Source organism: Miniopterus natalensis, chromosome 3 (assembly GCF_054644295.1).
Source record: "Miniopterus natalensis isolate mMinNat1 chromosome 3, mMinNat1.hap1, whole genome shotgun sequence".
Taxonomy (NCBI): Eukaryota; Metazoa; Chordata; class Mammalia; order Chiroptera; family Miniopteridae; genus Miniopterus; species Miniopterus natalensis.
The window spans coordinates 19,132,083-19,152,980 of NC_142083.1; the positions used below are offsets into that span (position 1 = coordinate 19,132,083).

General features: G+C 41.1%; 1 protein-coding gene across 1 annotated transcript in view; it reads left to right on the plus strand.

Moving 5' to 3' along the window:
• Positions 1-20,898, plus strand: part of RETREG1 (reticulophagy regulator 1) — a 107,934-nt gene that overhangs the window by 19,825 nt on the left and 67,211 nt on the right. The window contains exons 2-3 of the mRNA XM_087815338.1: positions 7,180-7,286; positions 12,420-12,450. Of these exons, the coding sequence (XP_087671464.1) occupies positions 7,180-7,286; positions 12,420-12,450 (138 nt within the window). The remainder of the gene's footprint in view (positions 1-7,179; positions 7,287-12,419; positions 12,451-20,898) is intronic.

The window sequence follows — 20,898 nt, forward strand, 5'->3', positions numbered from 1 at the left end:
AACAGCAAATACAGACTGATTCGATATTGGTCACAGCCCATGATTTGATAGGAAAATCTACTTAAAATTACGGTGCCTTCCAAAATGGACATAATTTGGGGATTCCCCAGCCCCCTCAAATTTTTTTACCCTAGTAGAAGGTTGACCCTTATGGTTTTTTAGCCTTTCTTTGAATCTCTACCTGTTTTTCTTATAGTTTCCTTTGTCTCTGAACATACGGATTGAGTCTTATATTTTAACTGACCCAGATAACAGAGTAGAGACCAGTCCAATAAACCATCCCAGCAATACCAAGTGGGTTGTGGCAGTTGGCTACTTGAAAACCAAGTTAAAATTCAAAATAATGTAGCCAAACCAGAGAATGAAAGAGAAGAAAGTGAAAAAGAAATAAAAAGCATTAAGAAAAAAGCAAATAGACAGATTTATCTAATGTAAAAATGAGTCAGAAATGATGCTACACAACACATCTAGAAATCATCACAGGCTGTCATAATCACAAGCTAAACTTGGGTCAGCTGAGTAATGCAGTATTTTTTCAAAGCAATCATCACACTGAGATGTAGAAATCGGACACAGCTTGCTAAAAGAAAGTACACGTAGTGATTTGCAGAACTTTGCCTTTCAGATGGTTGCTAAACCATATAGTATGCCTTCATAAGATGAATGGGTATTCTTATATACATATAATTTTATACATAGTCAGCCCTCCATATCTATGGGTTCCACATCTGTGGATTCAGCCAACCATGGGTGGAAATACTAAAAAAAAAAGTTACGTTGTTGCTGATGTGTGCTGTGTAGTTAGGGTTAATGATTGCATCTGTACTGAACATGTACATACTTTTATGTCATTACCTAAACAATACAGTAGTATGTCTTTGTGGACAAGATGGAATACTATGGAAAGAATATAGTGGCAAACTGGGTGGTTTCCCATATTCACAAAGTGCCAGTTCATAAATCTAGGTCACCCTGGAATGAGGAGTGACAGGACCCCAGTACCGATGGGTCTCTTTGATCAACTGTGTGGATGACGACCAGTGACATGCAGGTACCAAATGTGCGGGTGTCATGGAGCTGGACAAGAGAACAGATGTGATTGATGCCACCATTAAGGTCTGTAGGCGTGAAGATGGGCTGTATCAAACCAGAACACATTTAATAGGACATACTTAGATTCAAAAATGGCATCTGAAAAATAGAATCCTTGGGGGTTTTAACTGCATGATTCACGTAAGCCAGCATGCTGATAGAGCTGTTAAAAAAAAAAAAAGGAGGCTGTGCCCAAATGAGTTGAAAACAGGATCACACAAAATCCTGCACACAAACTTTTAGAGAGATTTTCTTCATAATTGTCAAAAATTAGAAGCAACCAAGATGTCCTTCAGTAGGTGAATAGATAAACTGTGTACAGTGGAAATACTTGGTATGATGCTGTAATGATGGATACATGACCTTATATATTTGTCAAAACCCATAGAATTTACAATAGAAAGAGGGAACCCTAATGAGAACTATGGGCTTTAGTTATAATAGATCAGTATTGGCTCATCAGTTACCGCAGTTGTATCACTGATGCAAGTGGGAATACTGGGGGAACTCCTCAGGGCAGAGGAGACAGGGGAACTTTCTGTACCGTCTGCTTAATTTTTCTATAAACCTAAAACTGCTCTAAAACTAAATATTGTTAATTAAAAAATACTTGTATAAGTAGAGCTCTGGAGTCCAGAACAAAGGGATTGAAGGTCCCTCCTGGTTTCCCCACTCTGTAGGGATCAGATGCCCTGTGGGAGCATTTGACCAGAGGAGGGGTGGGACACCTCTGGAAGAGGTGAGGGAACCAGGATGCTTGTCCTGAAAGGATTCCCCAGTTTCTACAATCCCGGTGGTGACTGCTTGGTGTCTCCGAGGAGAGCTCCTAGAATCTCTTAAGTGAATTTGGCACACCCAAGTAGACACACTCCTGCAAGCTGGCGACAGTCCTTCTAGCTATCTTCATGTGACTGGGAGATGTTTAGCAGAGTGATAAGAGAGCTGGCTTAGAGCCAAGCTGTCTGGATTCACATCCTGGTCACACCTCTCCCTGGTCTTGGGGTCTTGGGCAGATTTCCTGACCTCTTTTTGCTCATCTGTAAAAATGGGGATAATGGTAGTGTCTTCTCCATGTGATTGTTATAAGGATTAAATGAATGAACACATACGAAGTTCTTAGAACGGTGCTGGCACTCACCAAACATCAGCCTTTTTTATTCGGTGACATTTTGGTTCTAGGAGGCAGAACTCGTGCCACTGCGTTGAGGAAGGCACAGTTCAAGGGCAGACTCTCTCTCTTATGTCCTAGGCTTCTCGCACTCATGCAGTTCCCTTTGCTTCTGCTGTTCCCCAACCTGGAATGCATTTTCCTCTTTCCACCTGGCAAAGCTTGACCTCTCTGGGAAGTCAAAGTTTAAGTGCCACCTTCTCTGGAGCGTTTTCTTTGACTTCCTTATGCATTTATTAGCTCCCTTCCCTGCTCCCACAGCATTTTGAATAGTACTGGGGTTAAGGACAGTTGTTTGTCTGCTTCCGGCTCCAGTGGGCAGGCTGGGATCTGTCTTCAGTGTGTTCTCTGCAGCTAGTCCAGCCTCTAACTGACACTTGTTATAGGATGAAAACAGAATTGCCCCTTCCCCCAATAACAATAGGATACTGCGGGAAATTGGATGCTGCAAGAAAAGGCTGAGCTTCCTGATAGGAGGCACATTGCAGTAGAGGCGGGTGATGCTGACTGAGGGATTCATGGATCAGATGAGTGTACGTTTCTCCGAGTGGAGCTGCAGAGGGCCAGCATCAGGTCACCGAGGGCCGGCAGACAGGGATTTGATGTCCTATAAGACAGTTTTCATATAAAGAAAAGATTGGTTGGAAAGGACTAACTACTTTTTAAAAAATAAATTTCTAATAAGGTCATACATTCAAAACCTCTGATCTTCTTAAGTTTTCAATTTTAGCTAACATAATCTATTTTGTTTAATAAATCTAGCAGGTTTTAACAACCATTTCCAACATAGTCTCTGGTGGATGATTGATTTCATTAAAAAGTTTAGCCATACTCCTTTAAACATTTTCAATGAATTTGTAAAATTTATATTTTCTTTGCCCCCTTGAAGTACATCATTATAAAAAATTACTAAGGTGGTACCAAAGGGGCTTGGGAGCCAACCTAAATAAGTTCCCGCCAGCCAAGACGGGACACGTGAGGGTTAGTAGGGACAGTACTGCAGCAGACTGATGGATATCAAATATGTTGATAATCACACTTAAAAAAACAAAAGGAATGAAGAAAGCCAACTTTGTAACCTTTAAAGAGAAATAATCAAGTATTGATCCTGTCTCTCCTATGAGATCATCTCTCTTGGTAATTAAACATTGGTGAGGGGAAGTTTCTCTGTGTAGATGTGATTCAACTACCACCTGAAGCAAGAATGAAGGGCTGGCACCCTGTGTGTCTCCTGAGGAATCAATAGTCATCAGTTGCTGCTAATATCACAAAAATATAAACTCCAGACACCCAGACAGTATGTGCCTCCTGATGGAAATACACACCACCACCTATCTTGTAGTTTTATAGGAAAAAAAAAAAAAAAAAAGAACCTAAATCTGGTCAAACCTCTAGATCCATCTACCAATTTTTACAGTCTGCAGAAGGACAGAGGAAAATATTAAACTAAATCACAAGAATACAATGAATGATTCTTAGACTCTGGAAAACTTTACTGGACAAATGAGTCTGTTTCTTCCACAAACATATTCAAGCAGAGAGAGAGAAACAGAGAGACATGGCAGGAAACCTGTAACACATCTCACAAGTTCAATGTATGACTTTTTCAGATCCTGTTTCAAACAGTGTTTTAGTGTGTGTGTGTGCACGTGTGTATGTGTGCACACTAAAGATGATGGGGAAATATGAATGTTGACAGGATATCTGATGACACTAAAGAATTAAAACAAACTTTTAAGGTTTGATAGTGGTGATGTTAGGTTAAGAAGTTCTCCTTTGAAGATAAATAGCAATATTTGCAAATTATATGATGTTTGGGATAAACTTGGGGTGGGGGTGGGGTGGAGCTTAGTGGGTGGGAATATAGAGAAAACAAGACTGGCCATTAATGGAGAATTGTTGGGGCTTGGTTTATTATACCTTGGTTTTTCTTTTCATATATGTTTGAAATTCACCGAAGTAGAAGTTTTTAAAATATGACTTTGTCTAACAACCCAAACCCTCCCAAGTCTTAGGCAAGTCCTATAAAATGAATAAATTAAACTTAAAATGTTCCTAAGATTTTAATTTTAAATCACAAATCTAAATTATACAACTACATATTTTAAATTGGAGCCATGAGACGAATCATCTTAGTATAAATAATTAAAATACCAAATATGTGTAGGTTTTTCTAAATACAGATTATTAATATTTGGGATTCATTTTTCAAAAATGTCTATACTTAATTCTTGGGATTCAAAGATGCGTACTTACAAAGGAAAAAAATATTGATCCTGTGCACTTTTGGCATTACCATCCCAAGCAATTGTTGGGGTTGTCTTCTCATCTGGCTGAGGAGTCTTGATGACCAGTGAGACCCTTAGCCAAGCTGCTAACTGGACCCTTGCCCAGAACACACAAGGGCATCCCCAGTGCTCTTTGGAGTTGCCATGACAATGTTCTTCAAATTAGGTCTTCTAGAAGCCAGGGCTGTGGGTTGAAGTCCTGTTGTTACCTAATTTTTCTATTCCTGGAAGACTGTAACTTCCACTAAGAGAAAAACTGATGACCTTCACTGCTTCAGTTGGTTTTACATTTCTTTGATTTTTTTTAAAAAAGATACTTAAATGGATTCCTGGCTAGCTCTAAAGACCTTTACACTTGAGGGAACTTTCTCTCTCTCCTGGGGCTTTTCTGGACTCTAAAAAGAAGGCTGTTCCAATAAAACACACTAATCAAACATTTGCAGGTTCCTTCTGATGCACTGTGACTCAAACTGTGAGTGACAGCTCACTTGTGGGCCCTGAGTCACTTCAGTGAGTCATAGCATTTAAAAATATAATAGAATTGATTGGAAAGTATCAGATGGTATTACAGATAGTAAGGATAAATGTTATTTTTTGAAACTTTGGTTTTATTTGTATATATTTAAATGCAAATGAATTTCTTACTGTGGGTCATCATAAAAAATTTTGAAAGCTGCCACTTCAATATGAATTGGGGCCTGGCACACAGACAATAGCATAAATTAATTATAAACTGATAGGGAAGAGATAGGCCAAAGCCAAAATAAACACTGAAAAACAACCTTGATTAAAAGAAACATTTGGGCTCAAAAAATAGAGTAAGCAGTGGACACATGGTGGAGGAAAAATTATCGTCACTAAAAAGACAGGTATTAGCATTATAGGTTAACTTCTATCCCTGCTCCTCTCTGTGCTCTTGTTGTCCATGAAGTCCCTTTTGGTAGCACAGAGCCTGGCCAGGTAGGCAGTCCAGAAATAAATATTGATTGAATGTAAGTACTAGTAGTTAGACCACCGGTTTCACAGGACCTAGAGAGAGGAGCCTGGGGTCTGGGAATCTGTATTTAAAAAAGCTTTCCAGATGGTCAACCTGGTGGCAATTGCAGACCAATATTTAAGAAGCTTGACCTGCTCTACTCATTCTCCTGGCCCATGTTGTACACACAGTTAACAATAGAATGAAAGCTGCAACTCGGGTTGCCTGCCTTCTGGTAAAGGGGCTTCACCAGCATCTCATGTTGACTACTTCTTGCCAAACATGTCCTGGATTCCATGCTGCTTTCCTATTTCACCTCATCCTATCTGCTGCCCCCTCACATTTTCCTAAATCGCCCATCATTTCATTTTCTTGCTCTATACCTTTGGCTTTCTCTCTACTACTGGTATTAAGACCAAATGCCCTAACATATCATTCAAGAACCTTCCCTCATCTGCCCCGAGCCCGTCTCCTTAATCTTTTCTTCCTTTGACCATCTCCCAGCTCTCTTTTATCTTCCTCCTTCCTCTGGGACCACCCCAGGACATTTGGCATGCCCTGGGCCTATATCACCTTTCCCTGACTCTGATATTCTGTTCATGTTGCATCCTCCAACTGGAACATCCTCTCTTTTCCTCTGAGTTGCATTCATCCTCCCAAAGTTCAAGTGCCACTTCTAGAAAAAATTTCCCTCACTTAATTGTTATTCTTTGCTTCCCTTTGCTCTTTGCTCATGTTTTATTACAGCACCCAAGACTCATTGCATTGTACTTTGTTAGCTCAATCTGGGTTCACCTCTCTGATGAGAAAGTAAGTTTCGAGAAGGCAGTAGTCACGTGTTCTTTAAGTCTCTATATTCTCCACAATGCCTCGCAATTAGCATTAAATGACGCATTTGTTGATTTTTCTGTGAATTATGATTACATCAGAGTTAATGTTATTGGCAGCTTGGCCAATTAATTAGTGAAAAATGGGCTTCAACCTCTGTAGGAGGCCTCAGAGCTCCTTGTGATTTTGCCATTCCATTCCTTTATGAGCCCAATTTTTTTAAAAAGTGCTGTAGGGTCTGTGTGCTGTTCATGATAAAGGATTATTTGTTTCCCTCTGGAGAGGAGGTGGGCAGATCCACAGAAGGGTAGTGATCTTAAAGAAAAAGGGTTAGCAAGTTGGGTCCATTTTAATAACTGCTGTTTTTAAGAGATTAGTGGGGAGGGTATAGTAGTTAAAGAAATGAGTATCGCACAAAAGGAAAACATAAAAAGGAGGGAAGACAGGGCGTCTACTGTAGCTTCTCTGTATTAAAAACCCTGCAGCTCTGCTTTTGCAGCCCTTCATAATTCTGTTTCAGGTCAATTCCATTCTCCATCTGTTAGCAGAGCGATATTTGGGCCATACCCAAGATAGCAGGTCCTCCGCCCAAATTAGAGGTCAGAGTAGAAAGCCTACCATGGAAGTACACATGGCTCAAGACCTTTTATTTTGCTGACACTCATGCCTATTAAATAACTTTTATGTGATCACATTGGGGTGATTTGAAAAGTGAAATCACTGTTGAATGTATTTTTTTGTTTCCTTGGCAGAAACTGAACCTAATTTTTTTAAAAAAAGATAAAAATCCTCAAACCAAAATGATTTGTTTGTTTTTGCTTTGATAGGTTCCTTGCGTTGACTCCATGGAGACTATATCACCTGATTGCCGTCATGATACTTGGACGTGTTATTATGCAAATTATAAAGGATATGGTTTTGTCCAGAAAGAGAGGTAAGGGAACTCAGAATTCATTATTAAGGTATTTGATTTTCTAGAGCCTGAATGTGTAGGCATATGAACCAAGAAGTCCTTTGAAAAGGAGCAAAAAGCCAGGTGAGATAGGCATTGGCTTTACTATTTTTAATGTTGATTAAATATTTATTTAATATTTGTCATTTATCTAACTGATCTTGTCCCTACTCATAACTACTGCTCTTGAGCAAAAGGTTTGTACGTGTTGGTTTCTCTTTTAGCTCTGAACACTATGATCTTAAATACCATTTTGATGTTTAAGTAGGCTGCAGTGAGGATAACAGTTAAGTTTATCCCATCCTATGTGAAGAAAATGGGCCATTGGAAAGTGGACGGGTTTATATAAATTTTTTTTTTCTTCCTCAAAATGAACAAAAATAATTCAGGGCTTAAAAACAATTAGGTAATGGTTAACATTTTTTAAGGTTAGTTAATAATGAAAAAATGAACTAATTTTAAACATTAAGTTTAAACGTGAGAACTTAAATTATTTTTAAATTTTTCTGAAGGTGTTTTCTGACTAATTTATCTATGTTATAAACCTGAGTCAAGCTTTTCCATACTGGGAGGGTCCTCTTCTACCAGGGTTTGAGCTTGTTTTGCAAATGGGCAAAAATCCCTCCTTGGAATAATAAATGTGGTAAGATTGATTTGACTAAAAATAGCTAATGAGGCATTTGATTTCACTAAGTGTAATCTCAAATGGAGGGATAATTTTGGTTGGGGTCCACATGATGGATGCATGTAAGACCTGCCCAGAGTTCTAGCCCCGACAGGGGCACCGAGGCCTCTTTGGGGGGGGGGGAAGCACCCTTCTTCTGGTGCCAACTCTGGGACCAGGGATATAAACTATTACATATTTACCATCATGATGTTCTGTGGTGGACTTCAGTCCAGTTTGTATTTTAAATCTTTATAGTTCTTAAACTAAATCATTTACATTTCTAAAAATGGTTTACATTCTTAGAAAGATTGTTTTATACTGGTATACTTTAAGGTGTGAAAATAATTTCTTCATTCTAGCAGTCGGGGAAGGTGAACAAATTTGTTTTTGTCCAGTTATTACTTTTCAAGAATCGGTAGATTCAGATGATATTCTTGCATGCATTCTTCCTTCTCTCCCTCTCTCCTTCCCCTCTCCTTCCCCAGCCCCCTTTTCTGTTTCAGAGAACAGACTCCTGCCTTTTAACCCTCACTGGCATCTGCCCTGATAATCTGTTTACCCAGATGTGTGAAGGCCACCCTGAGGTGGAGCATCTCAGCGCCGTGGGAGTTTGTACCTGGGTCGGCAGGATCAGTGCATGATGATTCCCATGTTTCTGGCTTGATTTATAACTGATAGAGGAGAGCCTGCTTTTCTCAAATAAATTTTGTAACATTTTCACCATCCAGAGCCTTCCTCATGGAAATCTTAGCAAAAATAGCCACTGACAAATTTTCTCCTTAGTCATTTTAGCTCAGTAGCAGAAGTTGACTCAGAGCAAGCTGAGCATGTCCGTATTTTCAGCGGTCCCAGCACAAGTTACAAGGAACAGACAGACGTGAAAGGGCAAGGATGAAGCTGAAAGACTTCACAACTGTCCTTTTCTCACTCTCGGCCCCTTACACAGAGGTCATTTTCAGCACTGACTTATTGGCTTGATGTTCTTGCAGATATGGAACTTTCATATTCACAGCTTGCAAGGAACCTCTGCATAGCCAAGATTCAGTCCTTTAAAAAATTAAGGTGGTAGAGCTGGGAGACTTCTAGTCTAAAGGGTCTAGTTCTTGAGCTGATTCACTCTATTTCCTAGCTGTGGAGAGACCCCATCATAGGCTCTATTAGTGTCCTATGGCTGCTATAAGAAATTACCACAAACTTGGTGGCTCCAAACAACAGAAATTTCTTCTTTCATGGTTGTGGGGGCCAGTAGTCCAAAACCAGTATCACTGGGCCGAAGTGACGGCGTCAGCAGGGCTGTAGTCCCTCCAGAGGCTCTAGGGAAGGATCTGATCCTTCCCTTTTCTAGCTGAGGTTGCACGTTTCCTTGCCTTGTAGCTTCATCACTCCAGTCTCTGCCTTCATGGTCATGTTATCTTCTCCTGTGTGCTCTCTTCTTACAAGGACACTTGTGACTGCATTTGGGACCCATCAGATGATCTGGGATAATCTAAATCTCATGACCCTCAGTTTAATTACATCTGGTAAATCTCTGTCCATAAAAGTAACATTTTACAGGTTCCAGGGATTAAAACCTGATGTCTTTGAGAGCCATTGTTCAGCCTACTACCCTCTCTGACCCTCTTTTTATCCTGCGCTGGAGTATGGGAGAAACCAGCCCAGGCTCCGGGGCTGTGTAAGGGTTGAATGACAGGGTGAAACAGAAGTGCCTTGGGCGCAGTAACAGTCTACTCTGTTCAGCTCTGCCACACAGTCAGAACAATGTGGGGCTTGTTCCCTCTTCAGCCAGTCTGGGAGCGCCATTCGGTGCCAGGGCTGCGTGGGCGCTGGGCTTCCAGTGCGACTCAGACGCACCCCTGGCCTCTCCGCCCAAGTGGAGCTCTCACGCTCCATCCAGTGGGGCAGACATTTGTCAGGCCAATCTTTCTGTCGGGGTTTTCACCGGGTGATGTTGCTCTGAATACAGCATTTCTACTGAATGAAAAAAAAAAAGGAGAAATGGGACTCATTACTGTGCTTTCCCGCATGCCCCAGCCTCTGCCTGCCTAGTCCTTTTGTAAAGTCTTTTAGGACAAAGACCCATCTGAGGCCTGTAAGGAGCTGGCAGGAGCCTGACCTCACAGGCCTTTCAGCCCAGGGCGGCTGTGATGGATTGGTTTCCAGGAGGCACAGAGTCAGCTTCAAATTAGATCCAGATGCAGCTATGGGAACGCCATGGCTTCTACCAGAGCTGCCAGCTGCTCTCATTAGATACCTTGGCCAACAGCAACAGCAGCGAGGAAAGGACAGTGAGTTGTCAGGGATGATGGAGCTGTTCTGCCTCCTTGCATCTTTCCATTTCCCGGCTTCCCACAACATTTTTGACTAAAGACATTAAGCTTCCATTGTTAAGAACTTAATTGTATTCCTCCTCTCCTTCCATTATTATTTTTAATGCCATCTTAGATGCTTACTGTGAAATAGGTGAACGAAAGTATGGCAATCCTTCATGTGAATGAATCTTCGGAAACCTACAGGACCCTGCCTCTGTTACAAGTCATCAGTGTGGGCCGCCTCCAGCTGCCATGGGTTCCCCTCTCTCCCTTACTGCTGTGCACTTCAAGTGTGCTCTCTGCATTAACTCCATCTGGGCTCTAGGGAACTCTTCTGTAGTGTGGAAAACAGCTTCTGCAGCCTTAGACTTTCCCTTGACCACCTTCTCTCTCGCATTGCTAAAGAACCAGAAAGTCTGACCCGGCTTTCTTGAAGATGCCTGGGCTCAGCAGGGCTCCACACAGCCTCCTGAGCAGCATTTCCACCCAATGCCTCTTTACGCCTTTCCTCCTGTACTACTCATTTGAGCCCCGTGCTGGCTGCTACTGAATATAGACCCACCAGGAATCATGGCCTATAAACTATAGTCCTTTGTGTCCCCTTCATTCTGTCTTTCTCATTTGTACCCTGATGGCTTATATGACAACCTAGATTCGGTCACTCATTAGTGTGGCCTCATCTTTGACCTTAGTCTTTAGAAATACAACATCTCCAACCCTTGCATAGGCTGAAGATCTGTCCTCAGTGGACCCCTCTGTGCAGCCTTCGGTTGAACCAGCTCTTGGTGCTTAGTTCAAGTGTTTTCCTGCTCAGCCTCTTACATTGCACTGTCCCTCGGCCTTGTGCAGCCCCAACCTGGTCTGTGCTCCATGATTGCAGTGCCACTGTCCTCACTATTCTACATGCCCTTGTTCCCTGAGCCAGCAGTCATGCTCATTTTTCCAATTTTTAACAACAGTCAAACACCCCGTGCTGTTACCTACTTTCTCCACGCTTGGCCCCAGTGTTGTCAGAGAAATGTCATATGACAAGGTGAGGTGGTGCTTCTTGGATTTAGTCTTTCCAACTTTCCAGCGTTAGCTGAGCTCTCACGAGTGCTCATAATTCCTTGGATTATTTTGTGTTGTTTATTTGCTTTGTTTTGATATGCCATCTAACTTGAAAATATTTGAGGCAGCTTATAAGGATCATGAAAAATAGGACTGCTTACAAGAGAGGTCTAATAGAAGAACAGGAGTCTAACATGGTAACCATAATTGAGCAACGGATTTATCCCTGGGTTTACTGGCAGCCAAGGCAAAAAGGGAAACTTGATCAAATGCACAATTCTAATAATCTGATGAAAGGATGCAAGCAATTTTTAAAAACTTTTTCCTGGGGTTAAATTTTAAGTAGAATTTGTGACTTAGATCTTTGATAGAGGAAATTGAAGAATAAGAGACAGCATCTTTGGTATTTGATGGAAAATGCTGAAACTGCCTTATAGCCATTTCATTAAAGCTGGTAGTTGAAAGTTTAATATTAAGGCATAATCCAATGAAGAAAGTTACTGAGGAATTAGGAAAGCACATGAGATCTAGGCATATTTTTTTTTCTGTTGATTTTATTTGAGCCTAGATATAAGCTCAAAATATTTAAAGAATGAATAAATAAAAACCTCCTTTCTCAAATAAGATGTCTTAGTTTCCCTTTTGTCAGCACCATTTCAAAGCTTGCCTTAAGGGCCACCTCTGTCATTGGTGCTTTCTTGAACAGCCACATTCTCTCTTCCCAAAACTCTTATGCTTTGTGCTTCTTGTATAGTTTCTACCTTGTTTCATACTTACTTGAGTGCAAGTTTTGGCTGCCCCGCTGGACAGTGAAGTCCTCAAGGCAGGACCATGTGGTATATAGTTTTCCATCTCCCATGGTACCTATCCAAGTGTTCTGCATGTAGTAGTATCTCAATAAATATTTGCGACCAAATCACCTGAATTCGTTATGATATCAGAGGTATACACTGTGTGATGGGATCATTTTAGAGTTTAAAGATCTAAGCATTGCATTTTAAATAGGTCAGAATATTTCTAAGTTGAGAACGCCTGCAGAGAAAAATACTCCGGTTAAGTTTCACCGAATTTCCCTTCTCCTTATTGCAGGTGCACAGTTGTGGAGAAGCCTCAGTGAAAGGTAGGACACTGTCTTTCAGTATTGCGGCTAATGGGGGTGGGGTGGACTGAGCTGCCAAGATGGATCTCTGAACTAGTATTTTAAGGACAGGGACCTAAGTCCTATAGTAATTTACAAGACTGAAATAAAAGAAATTCAAATGAATCGAGGGCAAGGATCCAGTTGGGACTCATTTAAGAAATAGTTCACATCTTGTTATAATATTGGGCAACCTGAATATGTGCCAGTCCCAATGGGTGAGGATTGGAAGTGAAGAAAGGGAGGCGTTTTCATTGGAGATTTCCTTTTAGTCTTTGTTTTGGGGCATGAATGGCACTGCTTGGGGAGAACAGGGCAGCACCGGGCACTGAAACTCTGCTAGAACATTCCGGAAGGGTTAACCATGCTGTCAGTTCAGAGGGGTGGCAGGAGCAGGTGTGAGGCTCTGAGGGGTGAGAGTGCAGCAAATGTTGACTGACCTCTTGACTGCTTGCCCAGCCAGAGACAAGTCACTCCCCTTCTCATTTGGTGTCACCACCCCTGAAGTAAAAGTGCCATTTCCAAACGGGAGAGAAAAGAGCCAGGCAGTTGACGAGGGGAACGTAATTCACTCCACCAGCTGTGCATATGAGAAGTGGAGAAATGAGGAAAGTGGAAGGATTAATGTTCCAGTAAAATGAATGTTTGCAGGCATTTGTTTATTTTTTAAAATTCTGCCTTAAAGAGACAGTCTTGTATTACTTAGAGAGGGGGGTTGGAGTGCTCAGTTTATATCAAAGTGGACAGCGTGAAATGAATGCACAGAAAGGACCGAACAGTGCCATTAAAATCCTACGCAAAACCATAACTTGGTATTTTATGTGCCTTGAAAGCCGTGCTCTTGGAAATACTGCTTATTTAAGCTGTAAAGGGTAATTTTATGACCAGTTGACTTCTGCCTACTTGTTCCTTCGTTTCGGATCCCAAATTTCCATGGACAGAATGTGAACTTGCCAGGAGACTCTACAGAGGGAGACATTGGATATAAGAAGAAAACTGACCCCCAGTGGTTCTCAGGGAGGTAGAAGGATGTGTGGGACGGATGACATGGCCCAGGGGGGGGACCAGCAAGGCTCTGACAGTCATTTGCCTTGAGGTATTTCCCGGGGCCCCAGTGTTCCAATCTGTGTGCACCTAAGGGTGGGGGCTGGTTGTCAGTGGAGCCAACTGTGTGGTTAGAGGGTTGGAACTTTCAGTCCTAACTCCTGACCTCTGGGGAGGGGAGCGGGGCTGGAGATTGAACCAGTCACCGATGGCCATTGATTTAATCAGTTATGCCTATGTAATAAACCCTCCATAAGCCCCCAAAAGGACAGGGTATGAAGAGCCTCTGGGTTGATGAACATGTGGAGAGACCAAGGAAGCTCTGTACCCTTTTCCCATGCCTTGTTCTATGCATCTCTTCCATCTGGCTGTCCCTGAGTTATGTCCTTTGTGATAAATTGGTAATTTAGTAAATAAAATGTTTCTGTCGAGTTCTCTGAGCTGCTCTAACAAATTAATCAAACTCAAGGAGGGGATTGTTGGAGCCTCCAGTCTGTAGCTGATGGGTCAGAAGCACAGGTAACATCTGGACTTGTGATTGGTGTCTGAAGGAGGGGATACTTTCTAATATTTTTTTCATTTCAGTTTCCATTGTAGAATTTCACTTCTAATCTATTCATGTCATTGAAGATGTGAAATTAAAATACTTATTCCTCTAATTCTTTTGATGATGATTTGGAATGTTGTTTGCAGTGATTCTTGGCATCTAGTACTGGCTAGTGCTTGTGTTCTTTAACATTGAAAAAGTTAAAACCACTTTATTTTAAGGATAAAATACAGTGATGGATAGCCATGGCTGGTGTGGATCAGTGGTTTGAGCGTTGCCTGCTCACGGAATTATCTTGGGTTTGATTCCTGGTCAAGGGCATGTACCTGGGTTATAGGCTCGGTCCCTGGGCCCAGTCAGGGTGTGTGCGGGAGGCAACCAATTGATATGTCTCTCACATCCATGTTTCTCTCTCTCTTTCTCTCTCTCTCCCCTCCCCCTCCTTCCCTTGCACGCTCTCTAAAAATCAATGGAAAAAATATCCTTGGGTGCGGATTAACAACAACAACAAAAATTAGGAAATAAATAAAAATAGAGTGATGGATAAGAGGGTCCTGGGAGGCAGAGAGAGGCACTGTCCTACTCCTGTGAGCCATGTGGGATCAGCGTTGTTCCCATTCCAATTCTCAGGTTCTGAGCTCAGAAACCTTGCTCTCACTTGGCCGTAGTTAGAAATCAACACCCACCACAGTGGCGGCACCTGGGTCCCCCGGTTAGCAAACCAGGGTTAGGTTCACCTCTTTCTAGCACTGGGCAAGTGGTTTGTGTTCAGTCTCAGGATGAGCCAGACCTTCCCTTCATGGGGCTCTAGTTGGCTCATTTAAGGACCATCAGATGCACTGTTAAAAAGGTGAAGCAAATAATGGAGCATCCTCCCTTCATAAAGCCATTGTAAGTTTTTTTACATTAAAAAGGAGCATCTCAAAAAGGGAACCCTTGTGTTCTGTTGGTGGGAATGCAAACTGGTGCTACTACTATGGAAAACAGTATGAAGTTTCCTCAAAAAATTAAAAATAGAACTTCTGCCCGGCCGGGTATGGCTCAGCGGTTGAGCATCGACCTAGGATCCAGGAGATCGCTCTTCGATTCCTGGTCAGGGCACATTCCCCGGGTTGCAGGCTCGATCCCCAGTCAGGGGCATGCAGGAGGCAGCTGATCAATGACTCTCATCATTGATGTTTTTCTCTCTCTCCCTCTCCCCTCCTCTCTCTGAAATCAATAAAGATATATTAAAAAAAAAAAGAACTACTATAGGACCTAGCAATTCTATTTCTGGGTATATATCCAAAGAAAATGAAAGCAAGATTGAAGTGATATCTGCACCCTCATGATCAGTGCAGCATTATTCACAGTAGCCAAGACTGGGAAACAACCTGAGAGTCTGTCGGCAGATAAATGGAAAAAGAAAATTGGTCCATATACACAGCGGAATATAATTCAGCCATTAACAAAGAAGGAAATTCTACCATTGGTTACAGCATGGGTGGACCCTGAGGGCATTATGCTAAGTAAAATAAGTCAGACAGAGAGACAAAATACAGTATGATCTCACTTTACATGTGGAATCTAAACAAGCTGAACTCAAAAACAGAGTATTTGGGTAATTGCCAGGGGCTGGGGGAAATGAGGAGATGTTGCTCAAAGGGCACAAACTTCCAGTCATAAGGGGAGTGAATTCTGGGGCTCTAAGGCACTGTATGGTGAGCCTAGTTAACAGCACAGTATTATATACTTGAAAGTTGCTAATAGAGTAAATTTTAAATGTTCTCACCAAAACAACAGAATGGTGATGATGTGAGGTGAAGGATGAGTTAACAAACCTTATTGTAGTAGACATTTTGCAATATATATGTGTATTAAATCACCATATTGCTCACCTTAAATTTATACAATATTTTATGTAAATTACATCTCAATAAAGCTTAGGCAGGGGTGGGTGGGCGGAGTGGGGGAAAGGAGTGCCTCCCTTCCTTGTCTACATCTAATGGCTTTTTATTTCACAGACTGTTCGTTACTCTTTGGGAAAATTTGCACTTGTCAGCTAAGCTTAGCTTAAAGAATTTCCTTCAAAATTGAGCAGCAAGATGACTGTACATGCACACCTCTGCATGTGTAGTTTTTCTGGACATTCAAAAGGTTTTCATGAGGTTCACATGTATTATACTTTACTACAGAACAGTAAAACCATCACCTAATTTCCAATATTGCCATCAGCAATAAAAACTGAGTACTTTTAATCACATGCCATTCACATATTGATTTTTGTGATTTTTATTGACCTAGAAAATTCATTTTGTGCAAATGTGATTCTCAGTGGGTAAGTTCCAAGAGGCTCTCAGGCTTGACCTTTTTTTTTTTTCTTTTTAAATAACCAGTAAGCAGTAATTCTACAATCTGTGAACAGGATTTATACAGAGCTGTCTGTCAACCTAACCAAATTAACATCTTTTATGACTCATTCCTGGTATTGAAATGAAACCTGATCCATGGTGTAATAGCTTTTGATTTCTGCCTGTGACAGTGGCAGCTGACTGAATAAAATCCTCTGTTAACAAAGGAAAAGTTGTGCACATCACCTTTTAAAAACAAAATTGTTTTCAGTTAGGTCAGATTTTTCTAACCCTAGTTCTTTAATACTGTTGTACGTTATAACCCAGGTTAAGGAGCTGTTCTCATCATAAATCTGTTTTTATTGTTCAGTGCCAATTACAGAAAATACAGGGGTTTTTCATGGCAATGAATTATTTTGAAAATTATGGCCGAGAGCTTTGGGGTTTTCTCAGACTTCCCCAGAACCCCCATGCGCCAGCAGGGTCTCCTTCAGGGAGGTGGGGAGTGGCTTTCCAGTGATGTAAGGAGTGCGTCTGATCTCCTGTGCCTTACCTTGAGCTGACTCTTCAGGGGCACAGCAGAGGATTAACAGTCAGTCTTTCTCGAGCCAACAGGGATTAGCAGCAGTTGTGAGCTTTTTGCCTCTAGCTGAGTCAGATTGCAGGGTAACTCCTCTCCGTTTGACTCTCTCACCTGCTCTCAGGAGAAGTAGTTACGTGGTCTCACTTTATGGGATAAAATGCCCTTTGTCTTGTCAGTATCCAGATAACTGCTGAAGTGTTGTAGCTGGATTTTTTCTTTTTTTCCCCCGGGGAGAAGAGGAGCCAAGAATCTTTGGTTGTAAAACCTAAGTCCTGAGCTTGCCCTGCCTCAGATGCCCAGAATGAACTGGAGCATTTAAGTAAGAAATGTCTAATTTAATCCTGAGCTCAGTATTATATCTTTGTTAAAAGTTAAAAGTCATCTAGCATTTGCTAAATTGTCTCATCTGGAGAACAGAATTTAGTGTGAGAACTGGTTTCTATATTTATGAATCATCATTATTCATCAAAATTGCATAGACAGGGTGAATTATCAGGTAAACAGCATTAAATAGTCACGTGTGTTAAATAAAAATTCAACCAAGTACCTTTTAAAGATCTCACTGGCTTTGTTGAATGCTTCATGAAGCGGACAGCATCCCATCTAGCAAGTAGAAAGCAGTTCTAAGGAACTGAAAAGGCTTTACAGAGAGAAGGGAGAAGGGATGGGAAAGAACTGATTACCTCTTCTTCTTTTGGGGGATGGAAAGGGCCTGTGTGGCAGATCACCAGAAAATTCCAGACTGACTGGTTAAGATTACATTCCTGGGGCAGGTTGAAATTGCAGTTAGGTTGGATATGAATCCTTGGTTTGCTGATGTGGGTATAGCAGAAGTGACTCCATTTTTCCCCCCCTCCAGCACATGGTAGCTTGAAAAGTTTACTTTCTTTCTTTGCTATTAGGCACAGCAATAACTCTGACTCATGCATTGAAACTACTAGATTTTACAGTTTTAGGATTTTTTAATGTGCCTGAAAGTCACTTTGAAACTTGTATTTTGTAACCCTGTGCTAGTACCTTTCTAATAAGGCATAATATTTGGAAACTATTTTTAGTTTAATTGTAGTCAGAACTATAGACAGGGAGCCAGATCTCCATGAGTTTTAAAATAAAATCCTGCTATGAAGGGAGTATTCAGTTGGATTAAATGAAAAAGATACTATTTTTTCCTCAAGAAAAAAAGTTTGATTAAATTCAGAATATGCTAGATTTAAGCATAAGCATATCTGTGCTTGGGTTAGTTTTTGGCTGAAGATGTCTGGGCTAGCCTGGGAGCCAAGCACCACTTTCAGAGTTCCTACCCTGCCAAAATAAAAATCCAAATAGGCCTTTTATTCCTTTTAAAAAAAATAATAACTGAGCACAATTCTGTAGTCATGTATTGCACAGTGGAGAGTCAAAGCCCCTTTCTTCCTCTCTCAGAAAGAACAGATCCTTTCATTGACTGAGAGATAGCGAGCTCTTAGCCAGAACTACTGGGATTGGGTCCGAAAGTTTCTCAAAGGTCTTCATCCAGATTCCAATCTGTTGTGTTCATTTTTTAAAGTTATACTTTGAAAATTACCCCACTTGAAGACAAGTGTGGAACAAAGGACTATAAGCACCTTTTAAAGATGTTTTGGAGGACAGTGATATGGAGAATTCTTCTTAATTTTTCACTATCTATGGTGTATCTATCTAAAAAGTTATTTATGAGTTTTTAAAAAATACATTCTTATTGATTTTAGAGAGGAAGAGAAATATCAATTGGCTGCCTCCTGCATGCCCCCTACTGAGGATTGAGCCTGTAAACTGGGCTTGCGCCCTGACTGGGAATTGGTGACCTCTTAGGATGACACTCAGCCAACTGAGCCACACCAGCCAGGGCTATGTATGAGTTTAAAAAATGCCTCAGGCTAGACATTTAAAAAATATTATATATTTTTATTGATTTCAGAGAGAAGAAGGGAGAAGGAGAGAGAGAGATAGAAACATCGGTGATGAGAGTCATTGATCGGCTGCCTCCTGCACATCCCTGCTGGGGATCGAGCCCGCAACCCGGGCATGTGCCCTGACTGGGAATCGAACTGTGATCTCCTGGACCCTAGGTTGATGCTCAACCACTGAGCCACACTGGCCAGGCTCATGCTAGACATTTAAGGGCCATTCTTTTCTCTCAGTCGTCTGTCAAACTAAAGTACATGCCTACAATGTGAATTCAGGGGAAAAGCTCTTCATGAGATTGGCATAGATCTTCATGACAGCAGCTGACAAATTTTCTGAGGCATTAAAATAAAACAAAAGACGAACTACAGTACATTTCTTAGCCCACTGGTTTCATTGTCAAGGACAGTAAATTGTTAGACCTGTTCCTCCATGTACATTCCATTCATGAGTAACATATTATCCTTATGTTCAAGCAGGTTTATGGAGTCAAAACATTGGCAGATATCCAGGGGTCAGACTCTCTGTGGGTCTGGGAGCAGCAGCCCTTAGGTGACTCTAAATGACTTGATACTTAGGACTCCTTAAGTGAGTCCTAAGCACTCAATATTATATTTTATTATAATTTTTGTTTTTGTTCATTTTTAACATTTCTTTAAATTAATGTATTTCCATAATAATCTGATTTAATATTAGTTCTATCACTATTTTCCCCCATTATTTTAGAACTACTACATTTTTTCATAATTGAAAGTGTGTGGCCCAGCTGGCGTGGCTTAGCGGTTGACCATCAACCTATGATCCAGAAGATCGTGGTTCGATTCAGGTCAAGGCACATGTCTGGATTTCGGGCTCAATCCCTGGTGGGGGGCATGCAGAAGACAGCCAATCAATGACTCTCTCATCATTGGTGTTTCTTTCTCTGTCCCTCCCTCTCCCTTCCTCTCTCTGAAATCAGTAAAAATATATTAAAAATAAAAAAAGTGTGTGTACGCTGTCTTTCCCCTTGGCAGCCCCTTGGGTCTCTATAGCCACTTGATAACAAAAGAAAATTCCAACTCTGATCCTTTTCATCCATGTTTGCAGATTCTCTTAACCCCATGCTTGCTAGGTTTGATTAGGTAGTAGATCCTGAATTATTAAGGATTTGAAAATGTAGTTCATTTATAAATATAGAAAATAATTAACTAGACTAATTGTTAACTAATAGCATTCTTTCTCTGCCTCAGTAAATATAAATTACCAGAGACGGAAGACTAGTAGTTGAAATTTCTCTTTATTTGCCCTAGCATATGTTACAATTATTTGATACAATTATTTGAATATAAAGACTTCACAGGTAGTTAAAAGTTCCTTCCTTCCTTCCTCCCTTCCTCTCTTCCTCCCTCCCTCCCTTTCTTCTTTCCTTCCTCCCACATCCAAACCTATAGAGAATTTTTATAAGAATTTATTTGAGTTAAAACTGACAGTGCTGGGAAACAAGATCTCAAATGCTTCAAGAATGAGTTTTCAGTTTCTTATATGCATTTGGAATTAAGGGGCGGGGGGGAACATAAGGAAGATGATATGAAGGTGGGGGAAAGCAAGGCAGGGCTTGGATTACAAGAGAGTTAAGACCAAGCGTTCTCTTGAGGGTGGTTGCTCTTCCCAGGGGTCAGAAAAAGGCATTTCAAAGCTTAAGGCAAAGATTAACCTTTTACTAGGGAAGTTATAGGCCTGGTACGTGACTGTTCACCATGGCCTGTCCAGTTAGGAATTCATGATCAGATCACCCCGTGAGGTTACTTTCAGTTAGATTTATTACAGTGCCTGTTTGTGGTCCACACTTTTTTCTCTCTCTCTCTGGCTTTCTCTTTCTCTGCCTGTCTCTTTCTGTTGTTCCCAAACATTTCATAGTCATATTTGCCTACTAGCATTTAAGATTTTTTTTTCTCATTTTAAAAACATACATGCCAATTTAGAAAACTGAAAATATATGAAACTTAGTAAAAGATGAAAACCTA